Source organism: Branchiostoma lanceolatum, chromosome 5 (assembly GCF_035083965.1).
Source record: "Branchiostoma lanceolatum isolate klBraLanc5 chromosome 5, klBraLanc5.hap2, whole genome shotgun sequence".
Classification (NCBI taxonomy): domain Eukaryota; kingdom Metazoa; phylum Chordata; class Leptocardii; order Amphioxiformes; family Branchiostomatidae; genus Branchiostoma; species Branchiostoma lanceolatum.
The window spans coordinates 20,061,752-20,084,621 of NC_089726.1; the positions used below are offsets into that span (position 1 = coordinate 20,061,752).

Below are 22,870 nucleotides of genomic sequence, written 5' to 3' on the forward strand. Positions count from 1 at the left end.
TCTTCTTCCAATGTACAACTGGAGACCACAATACAGTAAATATATCAGTAAAAGCTATGATGACATCCTGTTCTGATTCTATCCTTATTTTTCACATGAAGATAATTATCACAGCCTTATGTAGGTATAAAACCTTTATCTTATGTAATTTATATCATAGGGTCTAATGAGATTCCGAACCAGAAGCTGAAAGGGCGAGAGGAAGGTTCGCTATAAAACAGCGGAGCCTAGAATTGTCAAAATCAAAATTCCTGGTCTGGTGCGGCATTGCTGCGGCACTGCTGCGATATTGCTGCGGCATTGCTGCGGCATTGCTGCCCAGGAACCGTTGGACGTCCGTTGTTTTAAGATTGCACGTCAAAGATGGATGACTTCCAAACCCCTCGTGACCAAAACCCATTGCCTCTGACACAATGCCTGTCCAGTGACCATAAATCCAGCTCATAAACCACTGACTATTATATTACTTTCGCCTAATTGCTGTATGCACATTCTGTATACTATTAGTCATACAGCCATAGCGTCATAAACTTGGGTTAATGAAGACTTGAGATCGGCCAATAATGCACAATTGTAGTGATGACTTCAACTTTTTAACAATATCAGTGTCAATGATAACTTTAAGGACCCACTTTTCCCTCGGTGTCTACGGTGACATAGCGCGTGGTCAATAACATATAAACATATCATAAACCACTGGTATGCCTAAACACTCACCCGAACTCATCCTCACTCACCCGAACTAATCCGAGTCTAATATGCAGTATACACGGCGCAAGGACTTTATGTGAAGCTCTGGATACATTGTCTTTGCAATTATAAATAAAAATAATGCAGCCAATCTTAAGTATTTACCAGTTTTTGCATGTTACCCCTCTCGTTTCAAGATGAGAAGGAATGTCTGCCCGCCATATTGGATTTTCATTGTTGTGGTCCATTTAGGTCCGCTAATACCATTTGTAGTTTGACAGACGACAGGTAAATAAAATGTCGGATGCTGTTTGAGTCATAGATTGTAGTATATCAAAGTTGTATCGCAATCAACTTATGATAACTGTGCACAAAGTGTTTTTCAGCCTCAGATACAAGCACGTATTTGTTATCATAGAAACTAGCAGAGAAACATACAAAACTGGTAAATACTTAACAAATAAAGACTTGCTGCATTATTTTTTCATAATTGCATAGGCAATGTATCTACAGCGTCACATTAAGTCATTGTCCCTTTGCACACTGCATCATCATCATCATCCGTCGACCTCAGCAGCAGAGGACGGGGCGAGCCCTTGTACAACCGAAGCCCACATCACATGTCTGACATGCACACTGCATATTTGACTCGGATGAGTTCGGGTGAGTTCGGATGAGATCGGGGAGGTGTTCACAAACTACCGAGTTCGCTTCGCTCACCGCTCTACTTGGGACAGACGTGAGACAGTAGCATGTTGAGTTCATTGTCCACCACAGTTTGATCTGGGTGCACGTTGTCCTTTCCCCACTGACAGACAGTCATGTCCCAGAAGTCCAACACCACCACGTCTGGGTCCGTCCGGAACATCTCTCGTATCACCTCCGTGATCTGGTAAGCCAGCCAGTCGCTTCCGAGCAAATAATACAACAGTGACCTCCCTAAGTGCTCCCGCGTGGTTCCAGTCCTGACGAAGACGTGCGTGCCCGGGTCTCTTCGCTGGAGGCGGTGGATGGCGTGCCGTATGGCGTGCAGTCGCGACCGGATCATGTCCAGTGGTTCCGCGGTAAAGTGAGCCCACAGGCTCAGGACCACAACCGTGTTCGACCCGCCCGGAATGGAGTCCAGTTGTTCACCAGCGTATCTCAGCTCGGAGAAGAGATACGGGAGTAGTGTATTTATGGGGAGGTGGTGAAACCGGTAGTGGACAACGACATCCCAGCGTTCCGACGTTCCACGTTTCAGCTCTATAAATCAAACCACCATGATGAAAAAAGAATTATACATTTTGTGTAATCAATGAACACATGTGGGTGTCGCTGATCGCAGGTTAGTGAACCGTAGCTCGTGAAAGGACAGCCTCTGCGTTTTAGGCATACAAAGACATTTATCGGTTATTTGGGCTTCGCCGCGCTTTATGTGTTATTCTAAAAGTGACGAACGGTCTTCTATTGAGCTGTAAGTCAGCGAATGCATATGGGAACAACAAAATGGCACTGACAACGGCATGTGAACACGCCATTAAGAAATCAAAACCGAATGAAATGTAATCTCCAAGCAGATCTAACGGTTGCAAAGACCTTAATCCAACTGACAAAAGGAGTTTTTATTGCAATAACGGGTTGCAATAAAAGCTCCTTTTGCCAGTTGGACGAGGTCTCTGCAACCGTTAGATCTGCTTGGAGATTAAATGGAATCATCAAGGTCTCTGTTCGGAGTTACGGGGGGTGCAAATCGATTAAACTTGAAGAGTGACATTTAGATTAATCAAAAATAGGTCCAGTTTATACATAATTGAACGTAAAAAATGTGTAGTTCGCAAACCTTTAGTGTTTTGTCTGTCATTCTTTAGGGGTAGAATCGCCTGTAACCTTTCGTACCACTGTCGAACGGTGGAGTCACCTTCAAATGGAAAAAAAAGAAGAGTCGTTTTAAGATTATAGATATAGATAGAAACTCTCCCATTTTCGGTAACAAGAAAAGAAAATGCTATTCATGCAATCAAACGTGTGTTGTGACCACCCAAAGGACTTGACGAGAAGGGTCTGCCTTTTTACCGAAATGCCCCGGAATGCCCTTTTTACACCGGAATGATTTCTCGTTCCCTGGGCCATAAATACATAATTTCATGCCAAAATACAGCAACCTGTGGTGTTTAATCATCAAAGCATAGCGTATTCAGGTAGAATTCACTCTCTTTTATGGGCATTCCGGGGCATTTCGGTGTAAAAAGGGCATTCCGGGGAATTCCGGTAAAAAGGCAGACCAGACGAGAATGGTCACGGTATACAGGTGGCTACTATTGACATAGTTCTTAATGCTTGTGTCATTGGGAAAATAACCTAACAGAACAAGAGGTCACAATGGCCAGGCGGGCTTTCTGTAGATGTTATCACTATTAGGTTTGGCTGTACTTCTGACGTTTCTCACTCACTCACTCACTCACTCACTCACTCACTCACTCACTCACTCACTCACTCACTCACTCACACATTAACTCATTCACTCACTCACTCACTCACTCACTCACTCACTCACTCACTCACTCACTCACTCACTCCTCCTCCTCCTGCACGACCACTTGTACGCATACCAGTAGCCAGGATTTTGATGGGGGGGGGGTTCTTTTTAATGTTTGAGGGACCAGCGAGCGCCGTAGGCGCGAGACGAGCCCCGCAGGCGGGAGCTTCCTAGGGGGGTCGGGGGGTATGCCCCTCCGGAAAATGTTTAAAATTGAACCTTCTGATATGGCATTTCCTGTTTTTTTGAGAGGATTTCAAAGAAAGAAATTAGAGACAAAGTGAGCAGTTTTTCTTGGATTCTAGCCCCACTGGTGTTACAAATAAGTCCACCTTGAAAAAACCTTAGTTGTCCTTCGAGCGTGTAAAATTTCAAAAATTGAACCTTCTGAAAGGCCATTTCCTGTGTTTTGAAAGGGTTGCAGAGAAAAAAAAAACAGAGAAAAAGTACTAGTGAGAAGTTTTTTCTAGGATTCTAGCCTCTGTGGCCTTGCTGGTGATACAAATAAATCCGCCTTGAAAAAAATCTTGTTAATTAAAAAGTGGACCTTCAAGCCTGTGAAAGTGGACCTTCAAGTCTGGGGGGGGGGGGGTTCCGAACCCCCGAACCCCCCCTGGCTACGGGCATGGACCTTAGAGCTGACTAGTTTTCCCTAGGCTTCGCCATCCTTCTCTGTATCAACTTTCTATGAGCTGCAGCTGGTTATATTACGTATACACTGAGCGACCTGTCACACCTAGTCTTTGCACATCTGCCTGCAACCGTGACTGGAACATTGTCTTAATGAGCCATATTGCAATCCCAGTGCGGTGCTGCACGGTATTTTGGTTAAGGTCAGAGGTCAAGGGCCCTGGTGACAAAAACAACATCCGCGTGGCCAGCGCGTCAAATGCTAAGGTCATGATTGAAGAAAGGGCCCCGCCGGGTAGTTCACGGGCTGTATTTTGGCACTTCAGTATTTCGGGCGTGACCTCTTCGTGGCCCCGTGGGACTGCCTTGGGACTTTCGGATTATTTTTTTGGTCTAGCCGGGACACCGAATCATTTCAACCCGGCCTTAAAATCAACGCGGGATTCGTTGACAAATAGACGCCGAGAGATAATTGAATATAGCTGGCATCATGTCATATCTGGGCCTGATACGGGTGCTCCGGACCGTGTGATAACTATCCGTATCACATAGGGTTCGGGAGTTGTATCACACGGGCTTCCATAGAATATTTCGAATGCATTTCGAGCGCGCCAGTGCAGTTGCACCGCCGTAGAAAATTCGAATACCGGATTCGGAGGTTGGAATCGATGTTGTTGCAGTTTTGTGCTCGAGGACACAAAAATTTCTCAGCTTATGGCGCATTTCACATTGAAATGTGTTTTTTTCGGGTGGGTATGACATAAATAGAATACATACGGGCGATCCTGGCCTACTCGCGGTCGGGCTGGTACCTCGGGTGATATGGGATACCCCGTGTTGTATTCTATATGTCCACCGGGACAAATTTGTGGCTTCGGGGGCCGCCTGGGACTACACCGGCGCCATTGGGACCTAGGCATAAACAAGGACTTGTAGTATTGACCTTTGACCACAGTGAATTGCGGTGGCACATGCGCATTTCGAACTGTGAGGAGATTTATAGGATGAGAGAGACAGCTGAGCCACAAAAGCGGCTTTTTAGAACTTTAACTGTGGGGTTCAAGCGCCAACAACTGACCAGTCTAACTGGTCCGGACCTTTAAGCCTAGCACTGACCAACCTGTCTTAGCAAGTCAGTTGGCGGCGCTTCGAATTCAACCCCACTGTTGCAGGACACTGGAATTCCTGGTCCGTTGCTGTAGCATTGCTTAAAGTAGACCAAGCAGACCGGACTCACCATGAAAGTATATAGTCTTATTTGCCAGGCACCGTTGGACGTCCGTTGTGTTAAAAACTCGCACGTTGCAGATGGATGACTGCCAAGCCCCTCGTGACCAATACCCCTGGGTACCCGGGGTCAGAGAGTCGGACTCGTTCCCAGGACACGGAAGAAGCTTTGCAGAACTGGGGACGACTGGCGGATGGACGCGGATGGGCACCGAGAGGTTTGCTTCTAGTTCTTCTTCCAGGTACGGCCTGCGCATGCGTGGCAAAGAAGAGAACAACGTTATGTCATCCATCAATATATGTTTTATCCGTCAACGTCTCCTTTTTGATGTGTTTGAATTATTATGATTAGTGCATTGATGCAAGTATATCTACATGTATGAACGTGCATGGACCATGACGAGGGGGATAAAAGCTAAATGACGTTTAGGACCGCATTGTTTGCACTGCAGCGACACCTAGCTGTTCTACTTCACACTGCAGCGACACCGTGCTGCAGTGTAGAGTAGAACCAGCCAATGTTGCCTTGTGGAAGGTGATCGGTGGTAGACCGAGACGTTGGCAGATGGAAACAAGACATTGGTTATGAACCAAAATCGTTTAATCAACTTGCATTAAGACCAACGCAAGCAAATGTTATGGATGAGATAAGCGACCTGATTTTGAAAAATAGCAAGAACAAGAAATTTTGCCCAGGCATGGTTATGGCGACGTCGCGGACACTTGCTCATGAATGATTAATGAGCTTGCCTTATTCGGCAATGAGCGGACTGACGAACTCATCTCCAGACGGAAGTCGCGGACAAGATCGGTGGGCTTGCTCGGCTTTCGCTGCCGCTGGGAAGCCCATATAACAGAGGTTCTTCCCTCGGCCGCCTGTCCTTACACTTAGAAATACGTCCCTGCCATGAGGCAGTGTCTGTAGGGTGGACTGCTGATGCTGACGAAGCCACTCTAATCCAAACAAGTCTTCCACAGCTGAAGCAAAACTGTCGGCTGCCATTTGTTTTGGGTAACCAAAGCAACGATGTAACACGTAACCTGATTGGTTGATAGCTTCCCAGTGTTCTTTGCGCGATTGCTTCCGATGATGGGAAGCAAACCCCTCTGATTGGCTGAAGCTGTTTTGGTGGCGAGGTCGCCATAACCATGTCTGGGCACGCTGATAATCAGGGCCCCTTCGCGACCGATGTATCGTGGAGCGTAGGGGGCCTGATTTATGAGGGTGTGGTGAGGTTGCCATGAGTGTAGTTGCCACCATGGTGATACTGGTCTACCACACGTGTGTCACTTTGTGTCACTTCTTAAATACAGAATAAAACACTTGTTGGTTCTTAAACCATGTTTGTCGCTTCAATTATTGCTACCACATTTACGGTGTACATTTTGAAAATCTAGGCATCTTCTTTTTGTTTCTTCATTTTTCAATTAGGAGTGTGCGGTGGATGTTATACATAAGATTAACTTGTTTTGCATGTGGCCTTGCTTTAATATACTGTAAATCCATTTCATATTACGGTTGGTAATTTTAGCTGTTGGGGAAAAGGGAATAGTTCACGGCATAATATTCAATTTCAATTGTGGGAGCAAACATCACTCTCAAATGTCACTCTCAAATGTTAGTAATCAAATATTTGCAATGATGAAATTTTAACGGTTGACTAGTGACCGTTAAAGTAGCTAGAATTAAGTTACCGTTAACATATGAAGAATTACAGTATGCTTGTTTGGGGCATTTTGAGGGACTTACCCTCTGAAGAATTTCTTCTCTTCTGTAGACGCAAGGCCCAGTACATTCCCAAATCTCGGGCCCATCCACCTGCACTTCGAGATGCTGTCGCAAGGGAGGTTCTCCGGTCTCTCACAGAACCAAGTTCCGTTCGCGTCCGGTTTTGAGAAATCGCACTGTTGATGGGCAGGAAGTTTGGAGTAGGGAGAACTGAAGCACTGACGCTCTTCCGTGACGCCTGTTTTTACGCCGACAAAAGTGCAGTGGAAGCCTCTCTTGTTTGGAACTTCTCGCACTCGCTGGAGAACCCTGACTGCTTCGCTCGGGTGGACGAGTTGGATCCGGACCTACCGGGAATGACACAGGACAGTTTCAATTCACAAAATAAAAGTTAAATTAGAAAAGTTACGGAATTGCACTGCCGAAAACACAGGGGAATGTAGACAAACTTGGTACCACATGCGACAATTCAACAAGTTATTGTGGGAATCGCGGTGTCATTACTTCTTTGAATTGCCCAAAATTGCAGGCTGGAGTCCAGCCTTGTTAGCTTTGGTCGGCTCCCAGAGTTCCGCTAGCCTGGAATGCAGACTGGCGGATCTTGGGAAGCATGTAAAAGCTAACAAGGCTGGACTCCAGGCTACAAACTTGTGCTGACTGCATGATAATTTCTCGAGCATCCTAAGCCCCCCTCTCACAAGACCCACGTCACGCTGGCGGCGACGCTGCGGCCGATCGAATTGACAAAGCACTCAACGAATTTCATCGACAAAAAAAAAACGAATCTTTTCAATCTTTGTGTGTTTTGTTGTCTTTTTGGTCAAACTTGTACGGTTTGCATGATATTCCCATTATAAAGTCAAGGGTAACACACATCCAGTTAAGGACGCAGCGACGCCGCCAGCATGCCGCGGGTCCAGTGAGAGGGTGGCTTAAGTAAGCGAGCGGCTGCCGAAGCGAGTACCGTACCAGGCCATATTCCAATCGAGATAAGGACGCAAAGATGTTGATATGGGAAAAACAATGTGAAAAATTCACGGCCTAACACAGCCACAACATTTTTCACGTACCGAGACGCCCCCTACCCAGTAGAGCGGGAACTGCACAGAGTAGGTGCCGTTATCATGGTCGGTCACGTGGCCAGCACTACTTTCCTGCAGCGAGCGGTCGCCGATCAGTCTGGCGCGGAAGAAGTCTCCGCCGTGCGTCTTCCGTCTTCCCTCTACGTCTCGTGCCGTTACTCTCACCTCCAGGACGTCTCCTTGGCGGTACAGCCGGTCCCTGTTTAAGACGACGACCTTCGTTTTGTTTGGGCACGTGACTTGCTCACGAAGACGAAGCTCGACCTTCCCAATGATGGACGGTCCCAGATTCGTGTTGTTTGACCTCTTGGCTTCCAAAAAGACCCGAGGCTTTGGTATTGGTGTCGGGATTTCATGATGGTCTTCCCAGGTCTACATGAGGAAAATAACACCGCCATCATGTTTTAATTAAATACTTTATTAAACAAGAATTCGGAGACCTCAAATCTCCATGAAATATATATAATGGAAATTAGGTCCACATTTTGCAGAATTTATATTCAACTATGTTCACTGTCACATAACTTCCAAATTCCACAAATTCCAGTTATCTACCTATATTTCAGTTATTTACCAATATCGAATTACAGTATTTTCTCATTAATTATGCAAATTAGGTCCCTTTATTTCTCAGCTACATGTGTTGAATTGCTGAACTGTCGTACCATTGAATGGCGTGGGTTTATAACATTTCCTCAATAGTAATGAAAAATAGATTCTGATTTGCATTATTGCCATTTCATTTTATCAAGTAACACTTTTTATATCATAAAAACAAGTATACAGGTTTGGTTGTATATCCCTTTGTGGTTTGACCACTAGCTGTGGGGCTCCTGGGGAATACTTAACCCAGTTACAAAACTAACAGGTGCCAGCTGTCAGCATGCTTAGAATGGAAATATAGATTTTCCTCATTACTTATGCAAATTAAGTCCCAATTTGCATGATATGCACTTCTTCTGTACATCTCTGTCTAAGCCACCTGCATATCAAATAATGTGGAAATCTGTCGTTCCTTTGTTCAGTTAATACTCCTTGGAAGATTTTGACAAAAACGTCAGTTCAGTTCCAGTGTCACATACCAACGGGCCCAAAATTGACATTGACATTTGTTCTCCCAACACCTACCAACATACCAAATATCATTACACTCCCTCCGGACGTTCTTGAGTTATGCTGACACCAAGCATCCGGACACACACACAAACACGCACGCAAACAAACACACACAAATACGCTTTAAACAATATTTCCATGAAAAAATCTCAATTTTTCCTTTAGATAATGATGCTAGTTGAAAATGTCATAGTCCTACCAATATGAGGTTGGTATTACCACATGATATATAACGATGCCCGATAGATAAGATGGCGGCCTTGCTCGTTGGTTGAATCTGGAAGCGTTTAATGTGCTTGCACAAAACTGTAGTCACCTGACAACTTCCAGGTTTACCTATCCAACATGGCGGACAGTGATTACACCATAGCAACGCCATAGCAACACGAAAAAGTCGTACCGTAATCTTCTTCGTAATGAAAATGATCCAGACGGCGGACAGCACCACCAGAACGGTATTCCTCCACCCGTGGTTCATAACTGTCAACAGAGGCACACGCTTACGTGAAATAAAATAATAAGATAAAGATAAACAAACAAACAAACAAACAAAGGAGCATCCTTGACTTTTACATTCAATGAATATGTCCTGTAACGTCAAATCGTATTTCCGTCTAGTGCACTAAGACCGCCACGTTTTGAAAAACCGGTAAATTTAAGCTAACTACATGCCTAAGATCATGGAAACGTGTCGTTCCTTGCTTCGGTTGGGCGGTGGTGATTTGATTATTTCTTTGATTATATGGATGGCATTTACATTCAATGAATATGTCCTGCAACGTCAAATTGTATTTCCGTCTAATACACTAAGACCGCCACGTTTTGAAAAACGGTAAATTTAAGCTAACTACATGCCTAAAATCATGGAAACTTGTCATTCCTTCCTTCGGTTGGGCGGTGGTGATTTGATTATATGGATGACATCCGTGCGCGAATCAATTTTCGTCCGTTAAAAAAAAGGTTTCGTCCCTACCGTAAATCGTACAAAGCAGCTGCCAAGTAGTAAATACATGCCATGAATTAAAAAAAAAGGTTCGGGAAAAGGATAGTGATGTAGTATGCCAAAGCAAATCCAAAGTCAAAGAAGACGATGTAAAAGAATAAAAGGAAAAGTCTATTATTGGATATACTAGGACCATACTCTGTGTGGTACTTAATTTGTTAAGCTAACCTCCCTGACCACTAAGATTTCATAATAACGACGATTTTTTTTGACAAACTTTTTATTTCATTCGCACGCTCGCATCGGTTTTGGTGTTCCCAGAGGATGTCATCCATATAATCAAATCAACATGGCCCTAGATTTAAAAACGTGTTACCTGAATGCTGAATGATGAGGTCCCAAACATACAGAAGTGTATAAGTATCGAGCAAAAAACAATGCAACGATTATCATCTATTTGAGAATGCGGTCCCAAACGTGACTGAGTCCCCCCCTCATCACGGTTCATGGCTGGAGTGGATTTCCTGATCCATACAGCCTCCACAGACCGCATTGTGGTGCCATTCCCTGTGACTGTATATATGTAAATACTTTGCGTTTGGGAACGCATCTATAAGCAGCGACACCTGTGCTGCAGTGTAATGTGAACCAGTCAGAATTACCTTGAAGATGGTGACAGATGGTCACCAAAACGTCGGTTGAATAAATCTCTTGGTTGTGTAAAAAAGAGTATTTTTATTCTGAGAACCTCTCATGTAGGGTAACCTTCATGCAACGTTGGTAAATTCCGTTCGACGTGTAAAAGAAATATTCCGACTGGCTACGTATTTTTTTCCTTTGTTATCAAACAGAAAAACAGAAAATCTATCCAGATATCAGATGGTATGTATATAGATTTATCTTCAATATTGCCACGATGTGGCGATCGTCGCGAGACTTTAAAAAAAAAACCCACCCCTATCTTTGAAAAGACAGGATCTGCTTTAGAGTCAAATCCATGTCACCGAGAGGGTTTTCAGATAATATTGCTAATAAGTTTGAACAATTTTAGATAAATACAATTTCAATCAAAATTGTCAAGAATGAAAGTTTGACCATGTTTAAACTCATATATATATATATTGGAAATATTTTGAAAGTAATTGCACATATATCACTTTCTTAAGAACAATTTTCAAACATCTATGTGATTGTTTCACTGTTGGAACATGTTCCAACATTTTGCATCATTTTCCAAGTTTGAAGTCAGTAATGTTGTCGAAATTTGAAAAAAAAATGTGCACGTTTCGAAAGTAGAGTATGGTCAATATTCTGATACCCTTGTCATATTGGAAAATCCAGCATCGATTTTGAAAGTAGACTAAACATCTTAAGTCTTTAGGTTTAAGTCTTTACCAGGAGGCTCAGTTGTCGTGCCTTCTTCCATGGAACACAACGATCAAAAGATACCGTTTGGCGTGCTCGTTAAAGGAATACAAGGAATATTAGGGTCCGTAAAATCGCATTTGAAAGTCAATTTATTTAGTCATTTCTATACATGATTAGTTCAAACAACACTATCACAATGCATAACAACGTCTATGATACAAAAATACGACGTTGTTGTGATGTGACAACTCTTTGAAAATCATTCCCCTATTTGTAGGCTCGCGAAACTAAGGGGATCATCGTATGGCACGATTTTGTGCGCTCAAAGTATGAAGTTATTACGAAAATGTGCTAGACAATGTTAGTAAATGTCACTACCATAAAGATTTCAGCATTTTTTTAATTTACATTTTTCGGGCCCTAATATTGCTTTGGTTGCCTTTAAAACCTTTAGTCATGTGCAGGTTGATTTGGTAGCATAATAGATTTTTAACAGTACGCCAAGTTAGTAGCAAACAGTCGCTTACCTCTATTAGAGATTTGCAGTTTTGTTCGTCTTTGTTATAACGGTTTGACGTTGAGTGCTGTAACGCCTGGCGTCCCCTAACTTTGGTTGAACTTGTAATCGTCAAATTACACAAAAGTAGACCACAGTGGAAAGAAATGAAGAAAGACTGAATGCAGCCAGAGGCTAGCTGTTTCCACAACCTCTGAGCCGCAGAACACAATGGATCATCATCATCATCAGGCCACAGCCGTTGTCATACATGCATTTATTCAAACAGCTTTAAACATTGTCCATGCACACAGCTGTAGTATAAATCAATAAAATTTATTCCACATTCCTGCCCAAAGGGAAAGATATACAGATGAAAAATGACGCATATAAGAGATGTGAAATATCAAAAGCCAATTACCAAAATCTATGTACTTAGAGTTTATTCTATGCAATATCATGTTGCAAGGAGGTAGGGATAACAGTTGGATACAATATCTTTTTTGATAACAACGCAATCTTTTATGTACCTATTTTTGACAATTAGAGTTGTCACATCTAAATACATGTTTAACAATGCTCATGGCATCCAGTGTCTTGAAATATATTGTACTTGACTTCTATGTATCTGTATCTGTATCTATGTATATATACAAGGAGATAGGGCTAATAGCTGGATACAATATCTTTTCTAATAACAACGCAATCTTTTATGTACCTATTTTTGACAATTAGAGTTGTCACATCTAAATATATGTTTAACAATGCTTATGGCATCAAGTGTCTAGAAATCTAATGTACTTAAAGAAATACGACAGTGAAGTTGACTTACATGTATCTGTACCTATGTATCTGATACATTTTATTTGTTGATTCTCGGAGTTTTCAGAAAAAAATGGAGCTACAGGGCGGAAAATAATACAAATCTTTTTTTTTGCAAATAGTCTGGGGTGAAGATAAGGGTAGTACATAACATAAAGAATAAGAGGATTATTCAAATTTCAGCTTTGTATGACTCGTCAAATTACGCAAAAGTAGGCCACAGCCGTTGTCATACATGCATTTATTCAAACAGCTTTAAACAATGTCCATGCACACAGCTGTAGTATAAATCAATAATATCTATTGCATATTCCTGCCCAAAGGGAAAAAAAAACAGATGACAAATGACGCATATAAGAGATGTGAAATATCAAAACCTAATTACTAAAATCTATGTACTTAGAGCTTCTTCTATGCAATATCATGTTGCAAGGAGATAGGGATAACAGTTGAATACAATATCTTTTTTGATAACAACGCAATCTTTTATGTACCTATTTTTGACAATTAGAGTTGTCACATCTAAATACATGTTTAACAATGCTCATGGCATCCAGTGTCTTGATATATATTGTACTTGACTTCTATGTACAGTATCTGTATCTATGTATCCAATAAATTTTATTTGTTGATTCTCGGATTTTTTCAGAAAAAAAATTGGAGCGACAGGGCGAAAAAATACAAATATTTTTTTTGCAAATAGTCTGGGGTGAAGATAAGGGTAGTACATAACATAAAGAATAAGAGGATAATTCAAATTTCAGCTTTGTATGGCTCATTTTATGCAATTCACCCCTTTCGTTGATCTAGTACTATAATTTCAGTAACAAAATTACCATTTGCCATGTAATAAATGGATTGATATCGAGAAATACTTTTAATGAATGTTAAAAACTTATTATAAGATGTGACCACACTTTTTAGGTATGTGCAGGCCTTTATAATATTTTGCTGACTATTGAGTTTCACAACTGAACAAAAAGTAAAATCGAGAGTAAAAATTTGTGAATGGAAATGGCGACCCAATTTTTTTTTTCAAAATGGGAAAAACAGGAGAGGCTATTCCAAGAAGAAAAAAAAAATTGCTGTGCCCTAAAGAAAAAAAAAAGAAAATAGAAAAACAACACTACTTGAGGCTAACAGGAGTAAATCTGTAACACCATTTCAATTAGGCTTGGGCTAGTAGTTAATTGCATTATATCAATATTCTTAGAACAAAGCAAGGATTTATGTATTTCCCAAATCTTTGCATTGCAATAGTTGTCACAGATATCACAAAGATATTTACAAATCTGCTTAGAGAAACTTTCGTACAAGCAACTATAAAGTGGCTATACAACGTTTTCTTGTAAACTGTATAGCAGTCACAGTGGTCATACTTGTGCTCTGCCCTGTCCTAACAAAAAAAACCTTCCAAGCAGGCGAGTGAGACTGGTCAAACTAAAGCAAACTTTTCTTCAGTTGCCTTTCTCTTGTATGTATCTTCATATGACTTTTGAGACCAGACTTGTACGCAGACCTGTAGCCACACTGGTCACACATATAGGGCTTCTCACCAGTGTGTTTAACCATGTGTATAGCGACGTTTCTTTTCCATATACTGCGATAGTCACACAGGTCGCACTTATGCGGCTTCTCTCCTGTATGCCGTTTCATGTGGTGAGTGAGTTGGGACTTGTGAGCTGTCCTGAACCCGCACGTTTCACACATGTACTGTTTCTCACCAGTGTGTTTAGCCATATGTATCCTGAAGACATTCTTCCGGTGAGTGGAAAAGTCGCACACAACACACTTGTAGGGCGTTACTACATGCTTTTTCATGCCTTGGTCACACTTGAGTGGATCTCCTTTTGTATGCAACTTAACATGGTTGGAGAGGTTAGACTTGGTAGCTGTCCTGAAGCCACACACCTCACACATGAAACGTTTCTCACCGATGTGTTTAGTAGCCATGTGTCTGTTCAGGTGTGCTTTCTGGTTGGCTGAATAGTCACACTGGTCACACCTGTACTGTCTCTCTGATGTATGTATTTTCCTATGTCTTGCAAGGTAACACTTATAAGCTGTCCTGAACCCGCACTCCTCACACATGTACCGTTTCTCACCAGTGTGTTTAGCCATGTGTATCCTGAAGCTATCCTTCTGATGAGTGGAATAGTCGCACACAACACACTTGTAGGGCGTTACTACATGCTTTTCCATGTCTTGGTCACACTTGAGTGGATCTCCTTTTGTATGCAACTTTACATGCCTGGAGAGGTTAGACTTGGTAGCTGTCCTGAAGCCACACACTTCACACATGAAACGTTTCTCACCGGTGTGTTTAGTAGCCACGTGTCTGTCTATTTGTGCTTTCTGGTTGGCTGAATAGTCGCACTGGTCACAACTGTACTGTCTCTCTGACGTATGTATTTTCCTATGTCTGGCAAGGTGACCCTGATAAGCTGTCTTGAATCCGCATTCCTCACACGTGTAGGGTTTCTCACCAGTGTGCTTAGCCATGTGTGAATCAAAGTGCTGCTTATAAGCTGTGCAAAAATCGCACTGGTTACACTTATACGGTTTCTCTCCTGAGTGTATTGTCCTATGTCTAGATAGGCTGGAACTAGTTGCTGATTTGAATCCACATTCCTCACACATGTAGGGTTTCTCACCAGTGTGTTTAGCCTTGTGCAAATCTAAGTAGCGCTTCCAAGCTGTGCGAAAGTCGCACTGGTCACATTTGTGTGGCTTATTTCCTGAGTGTACTTTCATATGACTCGAGAGCGTGGACTTACTTGCAGTTCCGTATCCGCACTCTATACAAATGTAGGGTATCTCACCCGTGTGTTTCGTCATGTGCATGTCCAAACATCGTTTCCAAGGTGACGAATAGTCGCACTGGTCACACTTGTATATCTTCTTCGTTTTTGTTTGGAGGTGTGATTTGTTAGCTCTCCCGTACCGTTTCTCTTTGGTATGTGTCTTCAGATGTCGGGAAAGATGTGACCTGTTAGATGTCTTATATCCACACTCTACACAGATGTGGGGTTCTTCACCAGTGTTGTTGGTTGTGTCGGTTACCTGAGTCAGTTTTCTGCGCCGGTTCATCCACCGTTTCTTGGTATGTTGGGAGAGGAAGGACCTCTTAGGCTCTACACTGGTGTTGGGTTCTTCGTCAATGCAGTTAGCTGCGTCAGTTATCTGTTGAGACATAACAGCTCCAAACTGCTTATCATCGTGCAACCCATCTCCCATATGGACTTTTTCATCTCTGCGGACCTCGGTTCTATCTCCATCCTCCCCATGCAGGTAGGGTTCCTCACCTTTGTGTCTTCTGTCTCCATCCTCCCCATGTAGGTAGGGTTCCTCACCTTTGTGTCTTCTGTCTCCATCCTCCCCATGTAGGTAGGGTTCCTCACCTTTGTGTCTTCTGTCTCCATCCTCCCCATGTAGGTAGGGTTCCTCTCCTTTGGTTCTCGACACATTGTCTACTCTGAACTCTTCCTGACAGTTTGTCACGTCAGCGGTTGGGTTGACTTCCAGCAGTTGGCTATTGTTCCGAGGAACGTCAGCTGGAGACCCACAACTCGAAGATGCCATGTCAGATCTGAGGTGGAAAGGTGGTGATTTAAGTATGCATATCCAGAAATTTCACGAACAGTATGCACACCCTAACACATACCAAAGTAAAATCCTTTTGGAATTCTGGTAGGCTGAACAAAATAACATTTTGGCTCACCCCAGTGGCGTCACCATGATAAGCAAGAAAAAAACAACTTTTACAAATTAAACCACCTATTCAATACAGCGTAAGTCTGTTCAAGAATATAGAGTGTACGTCTATTTGGTACAGTAACGGTAACGTTCAGTAACGTTATAGGTACAAATTTATAATTTGATGCTCCGGACTTTCGGTGTAATTTTTCGACCTGCACCTAAAGATTTTGGAGGTACGGGTCCAATTATCAGCCTGGATTGCTTTGAAAAAGTGACACAAGGTCGTTACCTACCGGATCCCCAGCTGAGGCTGCTACAGTACTTGCAGAAACGACTAGAAGTCTAGAAGAACTAAAATAAAGAACGTCGGCTGGAATCAAAATGGCGGACAGGAATGTCTGTCCGGCCTCTGACCTATCGGGTCAAAGGGTAAATCAAAACACCTGATTACCCACCAGATCTTTCGTCGCCGAATAGTACAACAGGAGCCCTGGTTTTTCCAGGACTGAGCTCAACGTACTTTTTTGTCATTTTTAGGTTGTTGTGACTTATAAAGGTTGTGTACATATGTGTGTTGTTGTCTAAATCGCAACCAAACTGTCCTAACAGAAACGTTGACATCTACTGGTGATCTGCCAAGTACTGCTCTACATGTTGATGGTGCTTCTGCCAACACCATGGATGTGTAGTTTTACAAAAACGACTTTGTGAGTGTTCGTGCGATACTAGTTCGAAGTAGTTAAAAGGGGAAGTTGCCCAATGCAGTTAACAGTAGACCACAGCAACAATATAATGAAGCAGTGCTATTTTCTCTGAACCAAACACAACCTACAAAATTTTGAATATGTGTTCAAACCGGGTTTCTTTAAATCTACTTGCAATTCCCATGGAGTGCAAAACATGGTCAATTTGTCAATTGCATATATATTGTACTCCTTTTCGCTATCTCGACGGCGATGGGAACTTCGTCTGCATTCGTTTTGTTTCGTGGCATCCTCATTTGAGGTTAGGCTTGAAGCTTTTTCTAGTAGCTAGTGGTAGTGCGATGCGTCTTCCCTACGGCTCGCGTTTTGGGCCAAGCACACCGCATAAAAAGAAAACAAAACACAGATACATTGTGTAGACTGGGTAGGAACATTTATTTTATTAACACATACGTTATTGAATAAAATAAGACTTTTTCAACTGCATATATTTACACAATTATAGATTATTCAGGTATTATCTATATACTCAATGTTTGCAATGTACTTTAACATACATCTGAATAAATGTGATGAATTATAAAAAAAGATATATATGATGCAACAAACAGCCGTGACTTTTGGTTAGCTATACAAGATGGAAATACAAAATAGATTATTAAGTTCTAATAAAAAGAGGTTAACAGGAGTAAATTCGTACTTGGTAACAATATTTTGATATCCTTATAAAAAAGCAAGAATTATGTATTTCCCCATTTTTACATTGAAAAAGGTGTCACAGATATCACAGATGTATACAAATATGCTGTGTGCTTATGCTATATAGCAAAGTTTGTACGGTTAACTACAGAGTGGATATACAATGTTTTCTTGTAAATTGTATAGAAGTTACAGTGGTTATACTTTTGCTCTGCCCTTTCCTAAACAAGAAACTTTTCCTTTCCAAGGAGACGAGTGAGACTGCCCAAACTAAGGCAAACTTATATTCAGTTGCTTTTCTCTTGTGTGTACCTTCATATGACTTTTGAGACCAGACTTGTACGCAGACCTGTAGCCACACTGGTCACACATATAGGGCTTCTCACCAGTATGTTTAACCATGTGTATAGCGACGTTTCTTTTCCATATACTGCGATAGTCACACAGGTCGCACTTGTGCGGCTTCTCTCCTGTATGCCGTTTCACGTGGTGAATGAGTTGGGACTTGTGAGCTGTCCTGAACCCGCATGTTTCACACATGTACTGTTTCTCACCAGTGTGTTTAGCCATATGTATCCCGAAGACATTCTTCCGGTGAGTGGAAAAGTCGCACACAACACACTTGTAGGGCGTTACTACATGCTTTTCCATGCCTTGGTCACACTTGAGTGGAACTCCTTTTGTATGCAACTTTACATGGTTGGAGAGGTTAGACTTGGTAGCTGTCCTGAAGCCACACACCTCACACATGAAACGTTTCTCACCGGTGTGTTTAGTAGCCATGTGTCTGTCCAGGCTTGCTTTATGGTTGGCTGAATAGTCACACTGGTCACACCTGTACTGTCTCTCTGATGTATGTATTTTCCTATGTCTTGCAAGGTAACACTTATAAGCTGTCCTGAACCCGCACTCCTCACACATGTACCGTTTCTCACCAGTGTGTTTAGCCATGTGTATCCTTAAGCTATCCTTCCGGTGAGTGGAATAGTCGCACACAACACACTTGAAGGGCGTTACTACATGCTTTTCCATGCCTTGGTCACACTTTAGTGGATCTCCTTTTGTATGCAACTTAACATGGTTGGAGAGGTTAGACTTGGTAGCTGTCCTGAAGCCGCACACCTCACACATGAAACGTTTCTCACCGGTGTGTTTAGTAGCCATGTGTCTGTCCAGGCTTGCTTTCTGGTTGGCTGAATAGTCACACTGGTCACACCTGTACTGTCTCTCTGATGTATGTATTTTCCTATGTCTGGAAAGGTGACCCTGATAAACTGTCTTGAACCCGCACTCCTCACACGCGTAGGGTTTCTCACCAGTGTGCTTAGCCATGTGTGAATCAAAGTGCTGCTTATAAGCTGTGCAAAAATCGCACTGGTTACACTTATATGGCTTCTCTCCTGAGTGAATTAATGTCCTATGTCTAGATAAGCTGGAACTTAGTGCTGATTTGTATCCACATTCCTCACACATGTAGGGTTTCTCACCGGTGTGCTTGGCCTTGTGCAAATTCAAGGAATACTTCCAAGCTGTGCGAAAGTCGCACTGGTCACATTTGTGTGGCTTATTTCCTGAGTGTACTTTCTTATGAATCGATAGCGCGGACTTATTTGCAGTTTGGTATCCACACTCTATGCAAATGTAAGGTTTCTCGCCGGTGTGCTTGGCCATGTGCATATCAAAACATCGTTTCCAAGGTGACGAATAGTCGCACTGATCACACTTGTATATCTTCTTCGTTTTTGTTTGGCGGTGTGATTTGTTAGCTCTCCCATATGGTTTCTTTTTGGTATGTATCTTCAGATGTCGGGAAAGATGCGACCTGTTAGATGTCTTATATCCACACTCTACACAGATGCAGGGTTCTTTATCAGTATGGTTAGCTGTGTCGGTTTCCTGTGTCTGTTTCCTGCGCCGGTTCATCCGCCGTTTCTTCATATGTTGGGAGAGGATGGACCTCTTAGATATCTTAGGCTCTACACTGGTGTTGGGTTCTTCTTTAATGTAGTTAGCTGCGTCAGTTATCTGCTGAGACATAACAGCTCCAAACTGCTTATCATCGTGCAACCCATCTCCCATATGGACTTTTTCATCTCTGCGGACCTCGGTTCTATCTCCATCCTCCCCATGTAGGTAGCGTTCCTCTCCATCGTCTACACTGAACTCATCCTGACAGTTTGTCACGTCAGCGGTTTGGTTGACTTCCAGCAGTTGGCTATTGTCCCGAGGAACGTCGGTTGGAGACCCACAACTCGAGGATGCCATGTCAGATCTGTGGTTTAAAGGTGGTGATTTAAGAATGCATGCCCAGAAGCATCATGAACAGTATGCATACCCTAACATACATACCGAAGTAAATTCCTTTAAAATTCTGGTATACGTAGGGTGAACAAGATTTGGGCTCACACCAGTGGCGTCGCCAAAAAGTAAAAAACACACAAAAAAGCTTAAACTATGCTTAAATAACCTATTCAATACAGTGTGAGTCTATTCAGGAATATAGAGTGTAAGTCTATTTGGTGCAGTAACGTCATTATAGGTATATAGGTACAATACTTTGATACTCCGGACTTCCGGTATAATTTTCCGACCTGTACCTACTAAATATAATATGATTTCTGCGGTACGGGTACCAAGTATCAGCCTGTATTTCTATGAAAAAGTGAAACAAGGTCGTTACCTACCGAATCCCCAGCTGAGCCTGTTACAGCACTTACAGAAACGACTAGAAGTCTGGAAGAAGTAAAATATAGGAACGTCGCCTGGAATCAAAATGGCGGACGGAAATGTCCGGCCTCTGACCTAGGATCAAAGAGGAGACAAATACACCTGATTACCCACCAGATCTTTCGTCGCCGGACAGTACGACATGAGTGAACTCAAACGGCGTGGACTTGAAACCTGCAGTTTGTGGTTAGGTGTGTTCCATTGTCCTGGATTTTGGAGGACTGTTGGCTCAGCGTACGGTTTGTCATATTTTGTTGTAATGCGATAACAGGGCATTCACTTTTAAAGGTTATGTAGAATACATGTCGCCGTGGCGCAAGCGGTAACGCAACCCCGCTGCTTCGCCATCTGGATTAAATTCCGTGGATCAAGGACCCGAGTTCGATTCTAGGGGTCGACTCCAGCTCAGACATGTTGCAAGGGATTGCATTCGTCATTTCGGATGGTGACGTAAAGCCGGCGGCCCCGTGTACGAGGGACCTTCAGGCGTTAGCCTCAAACCTCTGCACGCAAAAGAACCCAACACACTTATCGAGAAATGTAAAGTAGGGGTGACCCGGTGTGCTTGGCCAAAAACGCGAGCCGTAGCGAAGCTGTATTGCACTACCACTATAGCTACTTGAAAATGTCTTGAAATGAAACGAAAAAAAAAGAAAAGTGTAGAGTTGTCTTAATAGCAACCAAACTGTCATCTAGTGGGGATCTGCCAAGTTCTGCTCTACATGTTGCTGGTATGTCTCTGAACACTATGGACTAGTTTTAAAGAAACGGCTGTTTGAGTGTTCGTACGATCGTGTGATACTAGTTCGAAGTAGTTCAAAGAAAAGTTGCCCAATGCAGATAATAGTGACCACAGTTACAATACAAGAGATCGGCGACCATATATCTCCATGAAGTATTCTGTTTATATAAATGTCTTACATTTACGTAATATATGCTTGGCCATGAACACCTTTAACCAACTTACATGTCACAATATTGACAGACCTATGTCGCAATATTGACAGACCTATCATCTACCACTTAGATGAATTTTGGCACTATTGCATCAATTATACAAATTATGAATTTATCATCACAATTTATTTTTACAATTTATTATTACAATTTATAATTGGTATCTCTTGGTGTTCCACTTGCCATTAAGTACATAATGTTACATGTATTTGAGTCATACTAGTATCATGGAAAACACTGCAAATATAAATTTTACTCATAAATTATGCAATTCAAGTCCAAATTAGCATAATATGCACTTCATAATATACATCTGTCTAAACTACCTGCTTACTAAATATCATGGAAAACCGTCGTTCCTTGATTAAATTATTATCCTTAGAAGATTTTCTCAACAAAGCGCCTGCAGTTCCAGAGCAAGCTGCTCGGAGGCCAAAACCTACACCGCGTCTTTATTACATCACAAGCTATCTGCCACAAAAAAAATCAATACCACAGCACGCCCAGGTCAAAAGATACAAAATCGTTCTGCTGCAGTAGCAAGATAACATACCAGGGGGACCAAAATCGACCTTTATGATTGCCTTGACAACACCCGCCCAAATATCATCGTAATCCATCAAGGGGTTCTTGAGTTATGCTGACTACAGTAGTCCGGAAACAAACCCTAAAACAACATCGTCATTTTTTATGGAGATAATAATGAGGTAGTGCTTTCTATTTTCTCTAAACCAAAGATGCGCCCAAACCGGGTTTGTTTTAATAAATCTACTTGCAGTTTTCATTGAGCGCAAAACATGTTAAATTGGTCTAGTACTAGTGCACATTGTACTCCTTTTCTCTGTCTCGTCGGAGATGGCAACGTCGTCTGTATTAAAAGTAAGCAAAAGACAATTAAATTGTGTAGAGTGGGTGGGGAACATTTTTTTTTATTCACAAACATAATATCGCATAAAACAAGACATTTACAATGTCATACATATTTACACAATTATAGATGATTAAATATTATCTATATACTCACAGGTTTGCAATGTACTTGAACACGCATTTCAATAAATATAATGAATCATAAAAAAAAGATATATGATGCAACAAACAGCAGTGTCCCCAGGGACTTTTGGTTAGCTATATAAGATGGAAATACAAAATAAACCTAAGAAATAGAGGCTAACAGGAGTACGTCCGTAACGCCATTTTACAATAGACAATTACAGCGGCCATTTTGAATTTCCAGGGACCATGCACCAAAACGAGGCTACAGTTGGTGCTCCCTACTAATAAGCCTGTAATACAGTATACATATGTATACCACCTTTGGTATTGCACCTTAGAGGAGCGAAAATTACCATCGAAGGTGGCATACCTATGTTATTATACAGGCGTATATGTGGGGCACCAACTGCAGCCTCGTTTTGGTACACGGTCCCGGGAAATTCAAAATGGCTGCTGTAATTGGCAAA

General features: G+C 42.2%; 4 protein-coding genes across 5 annotated transcripts; all 4 read right to left on the bottom strand.

Annotated features, from left to right (window-relative positions):
* Window positions 1-1,343: 1,343 nt before the first annotated feature.
* On the bottom strand, window positions 1,344-2,602 carry LOC136434272 (NXPE family member 3-like). Its single transcript, XM_066427001.1, has 2 exons — window positions 2,513-2,602; window positions 1,344-1,935 (listed from the first exon to the last, which is right to left on the bottom strand). Exon 2 carries the CDS (start codon window positions 1,736-1,738, stop codon window positions 1,415-1,417), a length of 324 nt encoding a protein of 107 aa, XP_066283098.1. The 5' UTR covers window positions 1,739-1,935; window positions 2,513-2,602; the 3' UTR covers window positions 1,344-1,414.
* A 4,079-nt stretch (window positions 2,603-6,681) lies between these two features.
* Window positions 6,682-10,488, bottom strand: LOC136435932 (NXPE family member 3-like). The gene is made up of 4 exons (XM_066429642.1): window positions 10,413-10,488; window positions 9,393-9,472; window positions 7,865-8,248; window positions 6,682-7,141 (listed from the first exon to the last, which is right to left on the bottom strand). Exons 1-4 carry the CDS (start codon window positions 10,486-10,488, stop codon window positions 6,812-6,814), a joined length of 870 nt encoding a protein of 289 aa, XP_066285739.1. The 3' UTR covers window positions 6,682-6,811.
* A 1,628-nt stretch (window positions 10,489-12,116) lies between these two features.
* Window positions 12,117-16,746, bottom strand: LOC136435650 (zinc finger protein 665-like). 2 transcript variants are annotated; one of them, XM_066429300.1, is made up of 2 exons: window positions 16,614-16,746; window positions 12,117-16,210 (listed from the first exon to the last, which is right to left on the bottom strand). In XM_066429300.1, exon 2 carries the CDS (start codon window positions 16,201-16,203, stop codon window positions 14,062-14,064), a length of 2,142 nt encoding a protein of 713 aa, XP_066285397.1. In that variant the 5' UTR covers window positions 16,204-16,210; window positions 16,614-16,746; the 3' UTR covers window positions 12,117-14,061. The 2 variants fall into 2 exon arrangements, with proteins under 2 accessions (XP_066285397.1, XP_066285398.1); XM_066429301.1 differs by having other exon boundaries at window positions 16,610-16,744.
* A 697-nt stretch (window positions 16,747-17,443) lies between these two features.
* LOC136435651 (zinc finger protein 665-like) lies at window positions 17,444-20,513 on the bottom strand. The gene is made up of 2 exons (XM_066429302.1): window positions 20,408-20,513; window positions 17,444-19,995 (listed from the first exon to the last, which is right to left on the bottom strand). The coding sequence occupies exon 2, from the start codon at window positions 19,986-19,988 to the stop codon at window positions 17,994-17,996; it is 1,995 nt and encodes a 664-aa protein (XP_066285399.1). The 5' UTR covers window positions 19,989-19,995; window positions 20,408-20,513; the 3' UTR covers window positions 17,444-17,993.
* Between the last annotated feature and the right edge of the window lie 2,357 nt (window positions 20,514-22,870).

What these genes read in the sequence shown, in the direction of transcription:
- LOC136434272 (XM_066427001.1), bottom strand. Translation starts at nt 1,738, where the DNA reads ATGATCCGGTCGCGACTGCACGCCATACGGCACGCCATCCACCGCCTC.
- LOC136435932 (XM_066429642.1), bottom strand. Translation starts at nt 10,488, where the DNA reads ATGCGGTCTGTGGAGGCTGTATGGATCAGGAAATCCACTCCAGCCATG. An exon ending in TCATTACGAAGAAGATTACG is followed by an intron (nt 8,249 to 9,392) that starts GTACGACTTTTT and finishes TTCCTCATGTAG; the next exon opens with ACCTGGGAAGACCATCATGA. An exon ending in ACTGGGTAGGGGGCGTCTCG is followed by an intron (nt 7,142 to 7,864) that starts GTACGTGAAAAA and finishes CATTCCCGGTAG; the next exon opens with GTCCGGATCCAACTCGTCCA.
- LOC136435650 (XM_066429300.1), bottom strand. Translation starts at nt 16,203, where the DNA reads ATGGCATCTTCGAGTTGTGGGTCTCCAGCTGACGTTCCTCGGAACAAT.
- LOC136435651 (XM_066429302.1), bottom strand. Translation starts at nt 19,988, where the DNA reads ATGGCATCCTCGAGTTGTGGGTCTCCAACCGACGTTCCTCGGGACAAT.